A 16,230-nucleotide genomic window follows, 5' to 3' on the forward strand; every position below is an offset into this window, starting at 1 on the left:
AGAAAGGAAGGAAGGAAGGAAGGAAGGAAGGAAGGAGGGAGGGAAGGAAGGAAGGAAGGAAGGAAGGAAGGAAGGAAGGAAGGAGAGATTGACTAGGAAGTCTCTTTGCTCCAAGGTCCCAGTTGGATGGATAATGAGGATACATCATGTGACTTATGGGAATGATATAATGATCTCCTTGAAAAATTTCTTTCTTATTCCATCCAAATCAGGACATATTGACATGAGAACCCAACATATTTGTATTGTCAATTTTTAGTTCAGAAAGGAAGCATAAGCCAAGCAAGCCAGTGATTCCCCTTGCTATAGGCACACAGGGAATAGGAGGGAAAGAAACATGTTTTCCTTCTTTCAATTTCCTTTTTATAAAGCATTTTATCCTTCAAGTAATAAACCAGAAAGGATCTATAGCTCACTGGTAGTGTATGTGATGTGGACGGTCCTAGGATCAAATCTCAGACCACATTAAAAAAAGGGAACTAAGAAAACCACTATCAGCCATTGGGTAGTGTTCCCACAAACCTTTAATCCCATCACTTGGGAGGCAGAGGCAGGCTGATCTCTGAATTCTCTGCCAGCCTGGTCTATAGAGAGAGTTCCAGGACAATCAGGCTACACAGAGAGACCCTATCTTGAAAACCAACACAACAAAACAAACCACTATCTTGTATCATGGGAATCATGCAGCAAGTAAAGGCATGTGCCGCCACACCTCACATCCTGAGTTCAATCCCCAGCCCCACATGATAGAAGGGGAGAGCTGACTCCTGTATGTTGTCCTCTGACCTCCATATACATACAGAAAATAAAAATAAAATTATAATTTAAAAATTAAAAATAGTCAAAATCCACTCTCCTTACGATGGGTCCTTTTAGAGAGAATGTTATTTTCAGAAGCACTACCATGATTGGAGGTGCAGCTCTGTGGGTAGAGTGCCCTCTACTGTGCCCAAGGTCTGGGTCCATCCCCAGCACCAGGTGTGGAAGCCCAGGCCTTCATCCCAGCACTTGAAGGTAGACGCAGAAGGATCAGAATCTCACACAAGGTGACCTGGGGTCATCTATGGAGTTCAAGGCCAACTTCAAACCCACAGAAGCAAACACAAGTGTGAAAGCAAACAAACGCAAAAGAACCATCACAAAGGAGATAAACACCGAATCTGGTACCTTCCCCACAGGCTCTTGTTACCCTCAGTCTTTTCTAACACCGTGTTCTCACAGAAGCTGGGAGGACATAGCTCCCCTTTCCTGCCAGAGCCCACCCACTCAGGTCCTGTCTGTTCCTCTTGCAGGAAGCAGTGGGAAGACCCCTTTGAGTTCCGTCCAGAGCGGTTTCTTACTGATGACAGCACAGCCATCAACAAGACTCTGAGTGAAAAGGTCATGATTTTTGGCCTGGGAAAGCGTCGGTGCATTGGAGAGACCCCGGCCAAGTGGGAAGTCTTCCTCTTCTTAGCCATCCTGCTGCATCAGCTAGAGTTCAGCGTGCCACCAGGCCTCAAGGTGGACCTGACACCAACCTACGGGCTGACCATGAAGCCTCCGATCTGCAAACACCTTCAGGCGTGGCCACGCTTTTCCAAGTGAAGATGGCCAAGGCGGGGAAGAGGCATCCACAGACCACCAACTTTGTTTCTTTCCCTTCTTTTTAAATCACTTCTTTTTAAATCACAGCTTTTTTGGAGTACAATTCTTTCACCATATAATTCACTTCCAATCAATTTTAGAATATTGTCTGTCATAATCCCTATACCTTAATGTACCCATTAAGATTCATGGCTATTCCTCCTAACCTGTCTCCCTTGCCCCTCCACATGCCAATCTAGCTTTTGACAAGTAGATTTGCCTACTGTCACCATTTCACACAATGTCACCTGTTGTTTGGAGCGGCGGGCCGCTTCCCACCGCTCTTTACCCGAAATAATTACACGGAAACTGTATTCTTTTAAACACTGCTTGGCCCATTAGTTTTAACCTCTTATTGGCTAGCTTTTACATGTGGATCTAACCCATTTCTAATATTCTATGTAGCACCACGAGCTGGATTACCAGGAAAGATCTTAACCTGCATCTGTCTGGAGTGGGAGAATCATGGCAACTGCCTGACTAGGCTTCTTTCTCCCAGCATTCTGTTCTGTCTACTCTGCCTACCTAATTTTCTGTTTTATTAAAGGCCAAGGCAGTTTCTTTATTAACCAATGAAATCAACACAAAACAGAAGTCTCTCCCCCATCAGTCGCCATGATGTGTGGTCTGTGACTGGCTCTTTTCACTTAACACAGTTCTTTCAAAGTTCATTCATGTGGTCTGTAGGGTAATAAACCTCAGTTGCTTGAGCCTGCGACTCCAAGCAGCCCTCATTCTGTTTCCTCATAGTTAATGTGGGCTCCTCTTTCCTGCTTTCTCTTCCTCTCTTCTTCTAGGACTTCAGTCTTTGAATACTTAAAAGGGACAGAGAGGAAGGGACCAGCCTGTAGTGAACATGTCGTCCCTAGGTCCTATCCTCAAAAAGTAGAAGCTGTGACTTTTTTGGTGAGGGGAGAATTACAACCCCAGATATATGTGGGTTGACTGGAGAGTGAAGACAGGGACCTGGCCAGATGATTTTGTGGCCAAAGGAGATTGCTGTGTAAGTCTGAGGACCTAAGTTTGAACCCCAAGACCTCATGTATAACATGGGGACATGGCCATACCTGCCTATAACCCCAAATCTATGGGGCAGAGACAGGTAGATCCTGGGAGCTTACTGGCCAGCTTAGCCAAACAGTCAGCCCCCAGGTCCAGTACATAATCCTGTCTTAGAGGAATAAGGCTCAGAGTGATAGAGCAAAATCCCTGACACATTTCTCTGGATTCTGAATGCACACGCATGGTTTGGGAATGCACACCCCCTTGTTCATGTGCACATACACACAACACACCAGACACAAACATAAATGGGGAAAATGGACATACAACTCATAGGATGGGAGATAATTGAAAAATATACAACATGTCAGGTATATACAAAGACCTTCTATAATTCAAACACACTCCAGTTTAAAAGTGGACAAGGGATTTGAGTCAATGATTCTCTAAAAAATATAAACAACTGGGGCTGGAGAGATGGCTCAGTAATTAAAGAGCCCTGACTTCTCTTCCAGAGGCTCCTGGTTCAATTCTTAGCAATCAAATGGTCACTCACAACTGTTTATATCTGTACTTCCAGGGGATCTGATGTCCTCTTCTGACCCCAACAGGTACCCAGCATGCATATGAAGCACAGATATACATACTTTCAAACATCCATACACATAAAGATAAATAAATCTTTAAAAGATATATAATTCACCAATGTACATAATACATCTAATACCATAGTCACCAGGGAAACAGAAGTGAAAACCACAATAAGATGAGGTGGGTAGCAAACACCTGTGAGCCCAGTCACTCGGGAGACTGATAGGAGGGTCACTTGAGCCCAGGAGTTCACTATAAGCATGGGCACCATAGCAAAATCTGCTCCCACAAAGTCAAATTTAGCTAGAAGTGGTGGCATATGTTTTTAATCTCAGCACTTAAAAGACTGAGGCAGGAGGATCATTAAGAGTTTCACACCAGCCAAGGCTATGAAGTTAAACCTTGTCCCAGTAAATAAAGAAATTTAAAAGCTATTCATGGCACAACTTGTAACAGTTGAGTCCATCATGAAGAGAAGTCAAAGCAGAGACTCAAGGTACAGGAACCTGGTAGCAGGAGCTGAAGCAGAGACCATGGAGGAACACTGCTTCCTGGCTTGGTGCTTTCTTACACAACTCAGGACCACTTGGCTGGGAGTGGTATTGCCCACAGTGGGCTGGACCCTCCCACACCAATCATTAACCAAGAAAATGTCCATATACACGCCCACTGGCCAGTCTAAGGGAGACAGTTTCTCAGTTGAGGTTCCTTATTTCCAAGTGACTCTAGTTTCTGTCAAGTTGATAAGTAGCATGTCACTAATTTTTTAAATGGAACATGATAAGTATTGGGGAGCATGTGGAAAAAGTATAACCTTCATATGTTGCTGGTGGAAATACACTCTGTTTCAGCCTCTGTGAAGAGTGATTCAGTAGTGCCCCATGAAGATAAACACAGATTTATCTATGATGTGACCACACTCCTGCTCCTCCATACCCTCCCTACCATGACAGAGTGTATCTCCTCAAACTGTAATCCCTGTAAAGTCTCCCTCCCTAAGTGGATTCCTGTGAGGCATTTGGACACAGCCCTGAGAAAGGACTCACACGTGTGGTCAGCTCACAGAAAGGAACACTGGTCAGCCCAAAGTAAGTAAATTTGCATAAGAACTAGAGGTTTCCATAGGTTTAGAGAAGGCAAGAATGAGGAGCTGAGTTTTGTTTTTCATTTTTGTTTTTTTGTTTTTTGACTTACCATCTAAGGAATATAATTTCTGTTTAGGATTATGAAAGAATTCTAGAAAGGGGATGGTCATTGTTTTGTTTGTTATTGTTTGTTTTGGTTTTCTAAGGCAGAGGTTCTTTGTGTAGCACTGCTGTTCTATAACTTACACAGCAGAGCAGGCTGGCCTCATACTCAGAGATTGACTGCGACTGCCTCCCAAGGGCTGGGATTAAAGACGTGTGTCACAATGCCAGGTTCCTTCTGCACTCCTGCTCCTTCAGTTCATTTCTGCTCTCTTTAAGACTCAGAAAGTTCCAACCAAATATGACCTAAAAATTATGATTCTCTGAAATAAGAAGGAGCCAGACTTATTTCCAAAGTGGTTAGTCTTCTTTGAACTAAAGCCTAGAGAGTTGTTGTCTGTGGATATCATATCATGGTTGTCTGTGCATTTGAAAACAAAATTAATATTGGGACTATAAGGAGGAGGAAAGCCCGGCCCTTGGAGAGCAGGGAGCAGTGGCCTTCTTCTCCACTCCTTGTTGAGAGAAGAGGCATGGCTCCAGTCTGAGGGGCATGGACCGCTCTCCAGAGCCTTTAGGCTAGTGGAAGACTCCCTGGGCATGATAGCTCAGCTCATGTTTTTGTGATACCTGTGGGTCATTCATGGTAACAGGTGTCAACTATGACATTGTCATAGGTGTGTTTTATGTGTCTGAGCATATTCACCTCACCCTACCCTCTCTCATCACCTTCGGCTCCCACTGATTCCCTTCCTCTTCCCCACCAGTCTTTCTTTGACTAGGGTTTCTTCCATGAGCACAGGTGTCAGGTTTGTTTTTTTTTTTTCCAGGAGATTGGAAAAATTACAAGTGGCTATACCACTAGGGAAAATGTCTCCTCCAGGAACCATTGACTGTCCATATCAGAAAAGGATGGGGCCTCATGATTCCCTCTCCCGTTTATGACTGAGCATTGATTGACCTGGTCTTGTCAGGTAACCAGAGCTCCTGTGAGCAGCACCCACCCTATCACGGCCTCAGCTCTCACAGATGCTCCACCTCCTCTTCTCCAAGCCTTCAAACGGTTGATGCAGATGAACCAATCTTACATGTATACAACCTCACGTCAAATGATACATTTGGGGCTGAGCATTTAGCAGTCACTTATTCTTAGCTCTTTGACCAGTTCTAAGTCTTGGCATTGACTGCTTCCCACTGTAAAAAGAAGCTTCTCTCTTCAAAGTAGGGATAGTCTAATCCGTGGACATAAATACAAACATTTAGAGAAGGCAGTTTGACAACACATCCATTCAGCAAAACTACAGTAGCAGTGATCTCATTAGAGCCTAGGAGCTTGCCAGCTATGAGCTATTAGCAGGCTTCAAATCCAATCAGAAAGTGTTGGGCCTTACCAGTTATGCCACTGTTGTGCAAGGGGGCACATATTGGTGGTTAATCTTGAGTAACTTGATTGGATCTGGAATCAACTACAAAACACATCTCTGCATGGCCCCAGAGTGGATAGGCAGCACCCTCCATCAGCAGCCCAGACATAAAGAGGTCCAGGGTTGGGGGCTGGAGAGATGGCTCAGTGGTTGAGACCACTGGCGGCTCTTTCAGAGGACGCAGGCTTGATTTCCAGCACCCACGTGGGTGCTAACAACTGGCTGTAACTCCAGTTCTAAGAGATCCTCTGGCTTCTAGGGACACGAGGCAAATATGTGGTGTTCAGATTTGCATGCAGGCAAAATACCAACCACAAAATAAAAATAAATATAAATAAATAATTTTATACGATTATGTATAGTATTCTGCTTACATGTATGCCTGCAGGCCAGAAGAGAGCATCAAACCCATTACAGATGGCCGTGAGCCACTATGTGGTTGCTGAGAATTGAACTCGGGAAGTCTGGAAAAGAGACAGTGCTCTTAATCTCTGGGCCATCTCTCCAGACCTAATAAATTTTTGAAAAATGCAAAGCATGTACACGAAAATGAAGACATATCAGATAAAAGAAGCAGGTGTTTTTCTGCTTGACTTCACCTCTTTTGTTTGTTTGGTTTTTGGTTTTGTGGGGCTGGTTGATTAGTTTTGAGAGATGGTATCACTATAAACCAGGCTGGCCTCATACTCACTCTGTAGACCAGGCTGGCATTGAACTTACGAGATCCATCTGCCTCTACTTCCCCAGTGCTTTGATTAAAGGTATTTGTCACCACTCCCCAGCATGGATTTTCATTGTCCTAGCCTGGGGTAGGCACTTAAAAGTACAGAGTAGGGATCCAGCTGTCCCCAAAGGACAGTTGACACAGAAGTGAAAGTAGAAAGGACTCTAAATGCTTGGTTTTCAGAAACCTCAGAAGTCCACCATCAATGGGGTGACCATGTAACTCAACATAGAAGCCTCTCCAACTAGTCTAGAATCTTCTAAGAATAAAAGAAGGCACTTTAAATATTTATGTCAGGACCGCAGGTGTGCTCATGACTTCCTGCTGCTCTGGTAAAATAGCTGAGGGAAACAGTCTGAGGAAGGAAGGCTTTCTTTGGCTCTATTGTGGTAGGAGGGCACAGCAGTAGGAACATATGCCAGGCTGCATCTGCTGTCCAGAAGCAGAGGGAGGTGAATGCGGCTACACCTGGCTTTCTCCCTTGTAGTTGGTCCTGAACCCAGACTCAAGAGACGGTGCCAGCCACATTGAAAGTCAAATTTCTTGGAAATACATTGGAACACTCAGAGGTCAGGTGTCCATGGTGATTCTACCCTCCGTCAAGTTGGCCGTCAAGACTGACCACAACCACAGCGTTAGAACAAGACTGTCCTAGGAAAGTAACATTGCTTTAACTGCAGCAGGCAAGTGTCAGGCAGTGGAGGGCTGTGCCATCTGAGCCTGGGTCCTACCGACTGAATCTCAGTGGATCTCTGGGCACAGAGAGGAAAAGTCCCCAGGGCTCATACGTTGGCTGCACTGGAGGGTGACTGGTGGGAAGAGGACACAATGAGAGACAAGTGACAGGTTTCCACATCTCCACAAACTCCACTCTTCCCACACTCTTCCTCCCACCGTCCACTATTGTTTTTCTTTATGCTGTGCCACCTGCCTAGGTCATCAATACTGTTCCTTCAGGTTCCCCAGAATCTCTGTGTCACCTGCCTCAGCCTTCTCTGGTTGCTGTAGCATCTATGGGCTCTGCCCAGGCTTTCTTTGGGGTGTGGTTCTTCTTTTCCCTGTGGAGTAAGAAATTTTTGTAAGGTCTTGTTTCATTCCTAGCTTCTGCTCCCTAGCCCTCAGCAGTACAGACCAGAATCCCCCAGCTGTTGACTGTCAGGATGACTCCCAAGCTGTTTGCCTCCCTCCAGCCAAGAGCCCTCACCCTCCCAATGTGTTCCTGGTATCAGTCACTCAGAAAGCCAAGGAGCTTCTCACGCAAAGGCATAAACTTTGAACTTGGATTGGGTATTAAACTCTGTGCCAAAGTCTCCAAACCTTCTGCCTGTCAATTAGACAGGGATTAGAGAGGGACCTGTTCCTTCCAATGTGGCTGTTAGTCTTTGTGACAGTGGATGTAAAGTTCCCAATTTTCTAGTGCACAGGATCTGGGGAGATGAGGGTCTTGGCTTAGAGCCTGAGCTTGTGGCCCTGTGGCTTCCCTTAGTAGGAAGAGCCATAGCCTGGAAGCAGGATGCCAGAGATTTAGGCTCTGATTTCATCTGCCCCAGGTCACTGTGCCTGTTCCTTCTGGCCTCAGTTTCTCCAGCTGAGAAGGAAAGAGAGACTGCCTTTATTAGCTAATGAAGGGTTGGGAGTCAAATGCCTGGTTGAGGACAGGAGCCAAGCAGTGAGGCTTCCTGTGTTCAGGGTGGCAAGTCTGAGAACTAGGTCTTCCAGCCATGATGAGCAGGTTTCCACGACTCTCTGGAGCTAAGGCGTTGCTAGGGACAACAGAAACAGGAGGAAGACAGTGACTGTAGAGCAGGCTGAGGGATCTAGAAGGGTCTGGCTCCCACTTCCTGGTCAGGATTTATGTCTGCACAAGCTCTTGCAGTTCTCTGGTTCTGGCTCCAAAGTGGGTACCAGGAAATTTCTTAGTCTGAGTAGAGATGCAGGGAGTGGACCGGCTGTAAAGATGCTGAGAAGGTCACTCCACCTCCTATGTCTCCTGCTTGTTCTGTTGCCCAGCTCATCCCCTCCCCTTCCTTTTCTCCTATTCATCATTGTCCTCCCCCTTGTTTTTATTTTTTCTGGTCTTCCTGTGTCTGCTCAGTACTCCTGGCTGGGCTACTGTTACTATGTAGCCCAGGCTGACCTGCAACTCATGAAAATCCTCTTGCTTCAGCTTCCCAAGGATTAGGTTAATAGGTTTGTACCATCATGGCCAGCACTTGTTACCTAATCATTATCATTATGTACTGGAGGCTCAATGCTACTGATTCCATGTATTCTATAATGCAGTTTTGGCAATCATTTCTTCCTCACAAAGACTTGTATACTTCATTAAATTTCAACATGCCGATTTCCTACATTGGGGCATAGAGGAAGAAGAAGCAGATTGGATAAGGATCATAGCTATGGGGTCAGATGTCCTGAGACTGGCCATGAAGAAGTGCTGGAACTGACAGCAGGTGAACTCTAACTTGCTGTGGAAAGGATATGGGGGGTACATGGGTTATTGAAGACTCAACATGGGGACCACTAGAAGCCTAGATGGGCAGACCTGGTGGAATCTGCAAGAGGTTCTGGTTTCTATCTTCAGATACCAAAGGATCTGAGCAAAAGTGGTAACAGAAAGCTTTCCACACTCTGGAAGTGGGGAAGAAGGAGTTGACAGAGTCCAAAAGCAAAGGGGACTCCATTCTCTAGGGAGCTGTGATAGGGACCTTGATGAGACTGTGACCACGGGGCTAGACAGATGTCAAAATGAACAGAGGTGTTCTTGGTCCTTCAGCCTACTTTTAGCACAGAAGCCTGAGTAATCTTGCTCAGGTCACACCAGGTCCACACTACAGATTCTCATCTTCCTTGTTGGGGGAGGTACTTCCTGCAGTGGGGCAAATGTCAAGAGAACATCCCCCATTCCCACAGCCCTACCCATAGCTAGCCCTGTGGAGCCACTCTGCCTAGGAGGTGTACCCGCTACAGGTGCATCCCCAGGTAGGTACCTGGGAGGCTTCATTCTTCATTCGACACTTTTACCCCTGCCCAGTGTCATCTCAGACAGCATCACACCCCTGACAACCCCACTGCAGTTGCAAACTGACCTCTGTTTATCATTTTTGTTTCTATTGCGCCCCCTTTTCTGCACTATTTCAGTCTCTGTGTTTTGTTTCTTATCACCTGTCTCCCCCAGCAGAGGATAAACGCCATCAAAGGAACACTGTTAATTTTGCTCCTAGCATCCAGCGCATCGAAGGCACTTGAGAATATTTGGGCAATGCATGAGGGTGACTTGTGAGTGGAACGGCTGCTGAGGGGGTGGATGAGTTTGGTTTTTAGTTTTGTTTTGTTTTGTTTTCCGGTCTTGGTCCCAGAGCAGATGGCAGTGTTACTCCTGGGCTCGGGAGCTCACAGGAGAGGGCAGGTGAAGATGTTAGTTAGGAACAGGTGGAGCCAAGTTAACAAACAAGTTTAGCTTTTCTCCTTAGACTCTTACTGAGGGAGCACCCTTCAGGGCCAAAGAGCGCCTCCAAACAGCCAGCTAGGTGTGCTGGGTGGTGCTGCTGGGTGTCCTGCTACTGAAAGTGTGGACACAGGCTGTCAGACCTTTGCTCTCAGGCAGATGCTGAGCTTCGCACGCGAGCCTGGCCCTTTGCACTGCCTAACTTGGTCTAGTTGCACTCTTGCAAAGCCTAGATTATTTCTCTCTCTCGAGACTCACCCCAACCCCCAGAGAAACTGGCCCTTAAGAGCCTCACTCCTCCCCCTCCGCCTGTTAGCTTGACAACACTGCGACCCATGCCCATTTCTGAGCTTGATGGCTCTTCTCATGCCATTTGTCACTTACGGGGTACCACATCCCCAGCCAGGTGGGGCAGGGAAAGGCAGGCCTACCTCTGGCACAGAGGACGGAACATGCTGAGGCATGCAGGCCCCGAGAGCCTAGTGCCATGCATATCTCCCCACTGGCCCCTATGCCCCCTGCAGACCGCCTGGACCCCCACCCCCCTCACCCTTTCCTCCACTATCTGCAAGTAGCTCCTCAGCTACTTCTCTGTGGTCTGCCTCTGGATACAAAACACTAGCAAGCCCCGGGAGCCCAGTGGGAACTGCAAGAGGGGTCTGCCAGGCTTGTAGCTTGCAACAGGTGACATTAAAGGTGAGATCTGCATGTTCACCAGCCACCCCCACCCTTAGATCAAGCAGCGCGAACGTGCATCATAGGCTGGTAGCCAATCTGAGGGAAACAGAGTCATCCAGTGGCACCACTGGCCTTCCTGTCCATCCTCGGGGCTGGGGTCATTGTGCTTCTCGTGAGAGCTTGGACTCAAGAACCAGGCAAGAAAAGTCACCAACCAGCTGCTCTCCCTCCACCAGGCTTTCCTGGCACCCATTGGCTTGAAGTGGGAGAGAAAATCTTACACACCCGATGTTTTCCTTGCATAAAATAGTGGAAAGGAATCCCCGTGGTTTGGGATGCAGGCCCCCCCCCCCAAATTAGCTATTATGCTGCCCCAGGATTCCCTCAAGATCCTCCCTCAACAGGATAATAATCAAAACTGTATCATTTAAAACACTGCTTGGTCAATGAGTCTAGCAAATTTCTAGCAAGCTCTTACATATTTAATTAAGCCATTTCTAATAATTTATATTTTACTATGGGGTGTGTGGCCTACCGGCAAGGTTTCACTTAGCAGCTTTCTTCTTTCTCTTCTGGCGGCTCCATGACATCTCTCTGTCTTCTCTCTCTCTCTCTCTCTCTCTCTCTCTCTCTATATATATATATATATATATATATATATATATCTTTCTTTTCAGCCTGGCTTTACTCTGTTAAGCCATTGACTGAAAGCAGCTTCTTTATTAACCAATGGGAATAAAACATATTCACAGCATACATCACCTCCCACATCAAGGTCCTATAAAGGTGGTGGTGCCTTCACCCTGACCCTGAAGGTGGTAGGTAGTTCCTTGGAGCCTTCCCTGATCCTCCTTGGGATCCCCAGACAGCACTCGTGGGTTCAGCACCTCCTCACAGACAAAGGTGAGTACTGGGGGCTCCTGGTTTGCCCCTTTTGGATGATGGGGTGCTGGGTAGCCCCTCCAAGATGGGACACTAAGATTCTTTATTGTGACCAGGAAATTCCTTAGGGGAGAAACTGAGGCTAGAGAACTAAAAGGATTTGCCTAAGGTCCAGTAGCTAGTGTCAGATCTTTAGATGGAAATGAGATACCCTACACTTTCAGGTCAACTCCCACTGCCTCACTGATCTCCGGGGCTTCCCCGTTCCTGCACATGTAACCCCTTCCTCACGACTGCCAATAGGGTAGAGGGCTCTCTCTGGGTGGGTAGGGTGGATAGAGGAGGTGCACTGAACTTTACTGTGTACTCCGTCTTATTTCAAAACTACCCCTGATAGCCTCCACCCTCCCAAAGGCTAGCATGGCAGAGCTGAGAGTTCTGCCGTGCTCAGCAGGAGCCTTGGAACCACCAACTGCTCAGGGGTTCCCTGTCCCACTGACTGACTCTTCCATCCTTGCTGGGATACAGCCAGCTTGATAGATTGCTAGCTGGTGGAAACAAGAGTTGTATTTCCCCCGACTCTTCCATCTTACAAAGGCTAGAGGTTCCTTGGGATACCAATTATGTTGAAGGAGAAACCAAGGCACACCTAGGCTGGAGGTCTCCCCACTACATTGAAGGAACTGAGTCTCCAGTATGCTTTGTGAGTCAACTCCTCTGGAAAGCCCCTCTCTTCAAGGTGGCTGTAGTATTTGGGGTAGGAACTGTACATCTTGTCTTATGTGATTCAGATCTTCTTTTCTTAGCATCTGCACTCTCTGAATTGGGCAATCTTTTTTTGTTTGTTTGTTTGTTTTTCCAAAACAGGGTTTCTCTGTGTAGTCCTGTCTGTCCTGGAACTCACTCTCTAGACCAGACTGGCCCTGAATTCACAGATCCGCCTGCTACTGCCTCCTGAGTGCTGGGATTAAAAAGCCTGCACCACCAGCTCCTGGCTGACTTGGGCAATCTTGTCTTATCTCTCTGGGTTACATCACTGAAGCCCGAAAGGTAAAGCGACTTCTTCAAACTACCGGATTGGATGTCACTGCAGAGCGACTCTCCCGGCTGGGCACAGCCTTAGGGCAGTCTATGTATTTGCCATTAAAGTGTGGCTCTGTTGAACTCAGAGCACTAGAGCTGAGAGAAATGTGGCTTGGGCACTGATTTTCTGTGCCCTTGCATACCTGTCCTCTACCAGGGTTAAGTGGAATTCTTTAGATCCTGGGATGAACAGAGAGACCTGAGAACTCATTTTTTTTTGTTTTTCTAAGAGAGGCACCTGTGATAGTAGCTGGAAATCCCGTGGAATTTTCCCTAATAGCTCTGAATCCTGACTCTGTCGCAATCATTGGATGACTTGGGCAAGTGAGTGCCCCATTTGGAGGCCTATTTCCCCACTAGACTACGAAGTGAGGCCGAAGGAGCAAATGATCTCTAATTCCCCAATAGCATGGCACCCAAAAAGTGTAGGACCCAACGGGACTGCTTGTGTGATTTGTGCTAATTGTGCAATTATTGGAATTGGTTGGGTGGTCCAAAGCTGTGTTTAGACACAGACACTGCTTAGGTTGCTGCTCATGATGGATATAAAACTGACAAAGGAAATGACAGCGTTGGGGTGAATGGAGACCACAGACATTGGAAGTCGCTGTTTGAAATCTCACAGTAGCAGTTCAGAGAGGCTCTCTGGAAGTGAGTGGCAGCAAGAATATTCAAATTTCCTAGCTGTGTAACTTTGAGACTGTCACTGACCCTCTCTGAGTCTCACTGCAGCCTTAAAGAAGGTAGGTTTGGGTTTAGGATTGAATAAGAAATGTCTGTGTGTGGGAGGAATATGATCAAAACCAAACCACAATTTGCTTCCAGGGTACAGAGACTTCTCTATAAGAGCTCAGTCCATGAGACCCCAGCCTTTCTGTGTGTGGAATTTTTGACAGAGAGTGGCAGCTCAACAAACAATCCCTGTCTCCCTCCATGCCCAGTGACAGGCTTCTCCTTTCCTTGACCAGCATGGTGACGCTTTAGGAAATCCGTCCCTCACCCTCAGTCTGATGGTCTGTCTTTCCTTTTTTTTTTTTTTAAATATTTATTTATTTATTATGTATACAATATTCTGTCTGTGTGTATATCTGCAGGCCAGAAGAGGGCACCAGACCTCATTACAGATGGTTGTGAGCCACCATGTGGTTGCTGGGAATTGAACTCAGGACCTTTGAAAGAGCAGGCAATGCTCTTAACCACTGAGCCATCTCTCCAGCCCTGTCTTTCCTTTTCTTGCCTCTCCTCTCAGCAGCCACCTAGATCATGCCTTCCCTGTATGGACTTCTAACCTTCCTGTCAGCCACAGAGCTGCTCCTGGCCATCACCACCTTCTGCCTCGGATTCTGGGTGGTCAGAGCCACAAGGACCAGCGTTCCTAAAGGCCTGAAGAGTCCACCTGGGCCCTGGGGCTGGCCCATCACTGGGCACATACTGACTCTGGGGAAGAACCCACACCTGTCACTGACCAAGCTGAGCAAGCAGTACGGGGATGTGCTGCAGATTCGCATTGGCTCCACCCCTGTGGTGGTGCTGAGTGGCCTGGTTACCATCCGGCAGGCCCTGGTGCATCAGGGGGATGACTTCAAGGGCCGACCAGACCTCTACAGCTTTAATTTAATCAGCAATGGGCAGATCATGGCTTTCAAACAAGACTCTGGATCAGTATGGGTTGCCCAGTAGAGCCTAGCCTAGGATGTGTTGATGAGATTCTCCATAGCCTCAGACCCAGATTCTGCATTATCTTGATACTTGGAAGTGGTGGGGGGTATGTGAGCAGGGAGGTGGAATACCTAATCATAATGTTCCAGAAGCTGATGGCAGAGGATGGCCACTTTGACCCTTAGAGGTGTTTGGTGGTGTCAGAGGCCAATGTCATCTGTGCCATGTGCTTTGGTCAACGTTATGACCATGATAACCAAGAGATGCTTAGCATAGTCAATCTGAGCAATGAGTTTTGGGAAGTTACTGCCTCTGGATTCCCAGCTGACTTCATCCCTGTCCTCCGCTACCTACCTAACTCGTCCCTGGATGTCTTCAAGGACCTGAATAAGAAGTTCTACAGATTCATCTAGAAGTTAATCAAGGAGCACTACAGAACATTTGAGAAGGTAGAGGCTGTGGAGGAGCTGGTGGTGGTGGGAAGCAGGTTGGGTCCAGGGCCAGAACGTCACAGGCAAGCTTGAAGCACTCCATTCTCACCAGGGCACTAGAACTTTTCTTGGCTAATCCCTCAGTGCATCCGTCAGACAAAAGCCACCAAATAGGAGTTCTGGGCCAGTTCTTGTTGGACCAGGAAGAGATAAAACCATGTCTCCTGGCCTCATAGTAGAAAAAAATTCAAGAACGTCTAATACTAAGAGTGTCAGGCTCTGTGCCTCAAGGGTCCCGTGAGTTGGGGCCACCAGTTCTCTGAAGTAGGAAGGAGACTTGGAGAGGGAAAGGACAAGTAGGACAGCAGCCTCAGAGTGTGTCAGCTCTTGCACAAAGGCAGGAATGGCAGGGAGGGACCAGGCCTAGATGGAGAGGTAGGGCTAGACTTGAGGTATGTCTCACCTTGTGCTCCTTTGCCTCCCAGGGCCACATCCGGGACATCACAGACAGCCTCATTGAGCACTGTCAGGACAAAAAGTTGGATGAGAATGCCAATGTCCAGCTGTCAGATGATAAGGTCATTAGTGTCGTCTTTGACCTCTTTGGGGCAGGTGCGTGCTCTTCAGTGTATCATTCTGTGCTCAGGTGCCCGAAGCTGCCACATCCCTAACTTCTCTCCCTCTGTTCTGTCCTGGTCAGGGTTTGACACAGTCACCACTGCAATCTCTTGGAGCCTCATGTTCCTGGTGACAAACCCTAGGGTACAGAGAAAGATCCAGGAGGAGCTAGGTAGGTGGTGGTTCCATTCAGAGGAGTCTATGTGCGGGGACCCTGATAAAGTCTGGGCAATCCCTTAATCCTCTTGGATCCCTGTATTTTGTAGACACAGTGATTGGCAGGAATCGGAGACCCCGACTTTCTGACAGACCTCAGCTGCCCTATCTGGAGGCCTTCATCCTGGAGACTTTCCGACATTCATCCTTCCTTCCCTTCACCATCCCCCACAGGTCAGGCCATAGAGCTATTGGTATTTGATACTAGGCCTTAGTTAATATGCACAGCCAGTTAAGGCTCTTGAGAGCGACATGACATGAGAGACAGGAGACAGATTCCCTCTGTGACCCTGAACCTGGCTGAGCTTCCTCTTTCCCCAGCACCACAAGAGACAGAAATCTGTGTGGCTTCTATATCCCCAAACGATGTTGTGTCTCTGTGAGCCAGTGGCACATTAACCATGACCAGTAAGTTGACAGAGGAAGTAGAAACTCCTGGGTGGGCGAGGTCCATCCTCTCCTGGGCTTCAGACCCTCTTACCTCTCAGGGACTGACCTAACTGTTGCGTATAAGCCCCTAACATCTACTTCAACTCTCTTCCTTTGCTTACAGTGCGGTGACCCAAACAAGTTCCAGCCTGAAAGTTTTCTCACCTCAAGTGGCACTCTGGACAATTAATATCATTTTATATGTATGAGTATTTTTCTTGCTTGCCTGTCT

At 47.3% G+C, this 16,230-nt stretch overlaps 1 protein-coding gene and 1 pseudogene across 1 annotated transcript in view; both read left to right on the forward strand.

Moving 5' to 3' along the window:
* The window catches only part of LOC101983410 (cytochrome P450 1A2-like), a 6,020-nt gene extending 4,433 nt beyond the window's left edge, over positions 1-1,587 (forward strand). Inside the window, exon 4 of the mRNA XM_026777218.1 lies at positions 1,196-1,587. Coding sequence (XP_026633019.1) covers positions 1,196-1,587 — 392 coding nt within the window. The remainder of the gene's footprint in view (positions 1-1,195) is intronic.
* A 12,321-nt stretch (positions 1,588-13,908) lies between these two features.
* Positions 13,909-15,981, forward strand: LOC113455487 (annotated as a pseudogene).
* Positions 15,982-16,230: the final 249 nt, after the last annotated feature.

The sequence above is a fragment of the Microtus ochrogaster genome, unplaced genomic scaffold (assembly GCF_000317375.1).
Source record: "Microtus ochrogaster isolate Prairie Vole_2 unplaced genomic scaffold, MicOch1.0 UNK49, whole genome shotgun sequence".
Taxonomy (NCBI): domain Eukaryota; kingdom Metazoa; phylum Chordata; class Mammalia; order Rodentia; family Cricetidae; genus Microtus; species Microtus ochrogaster.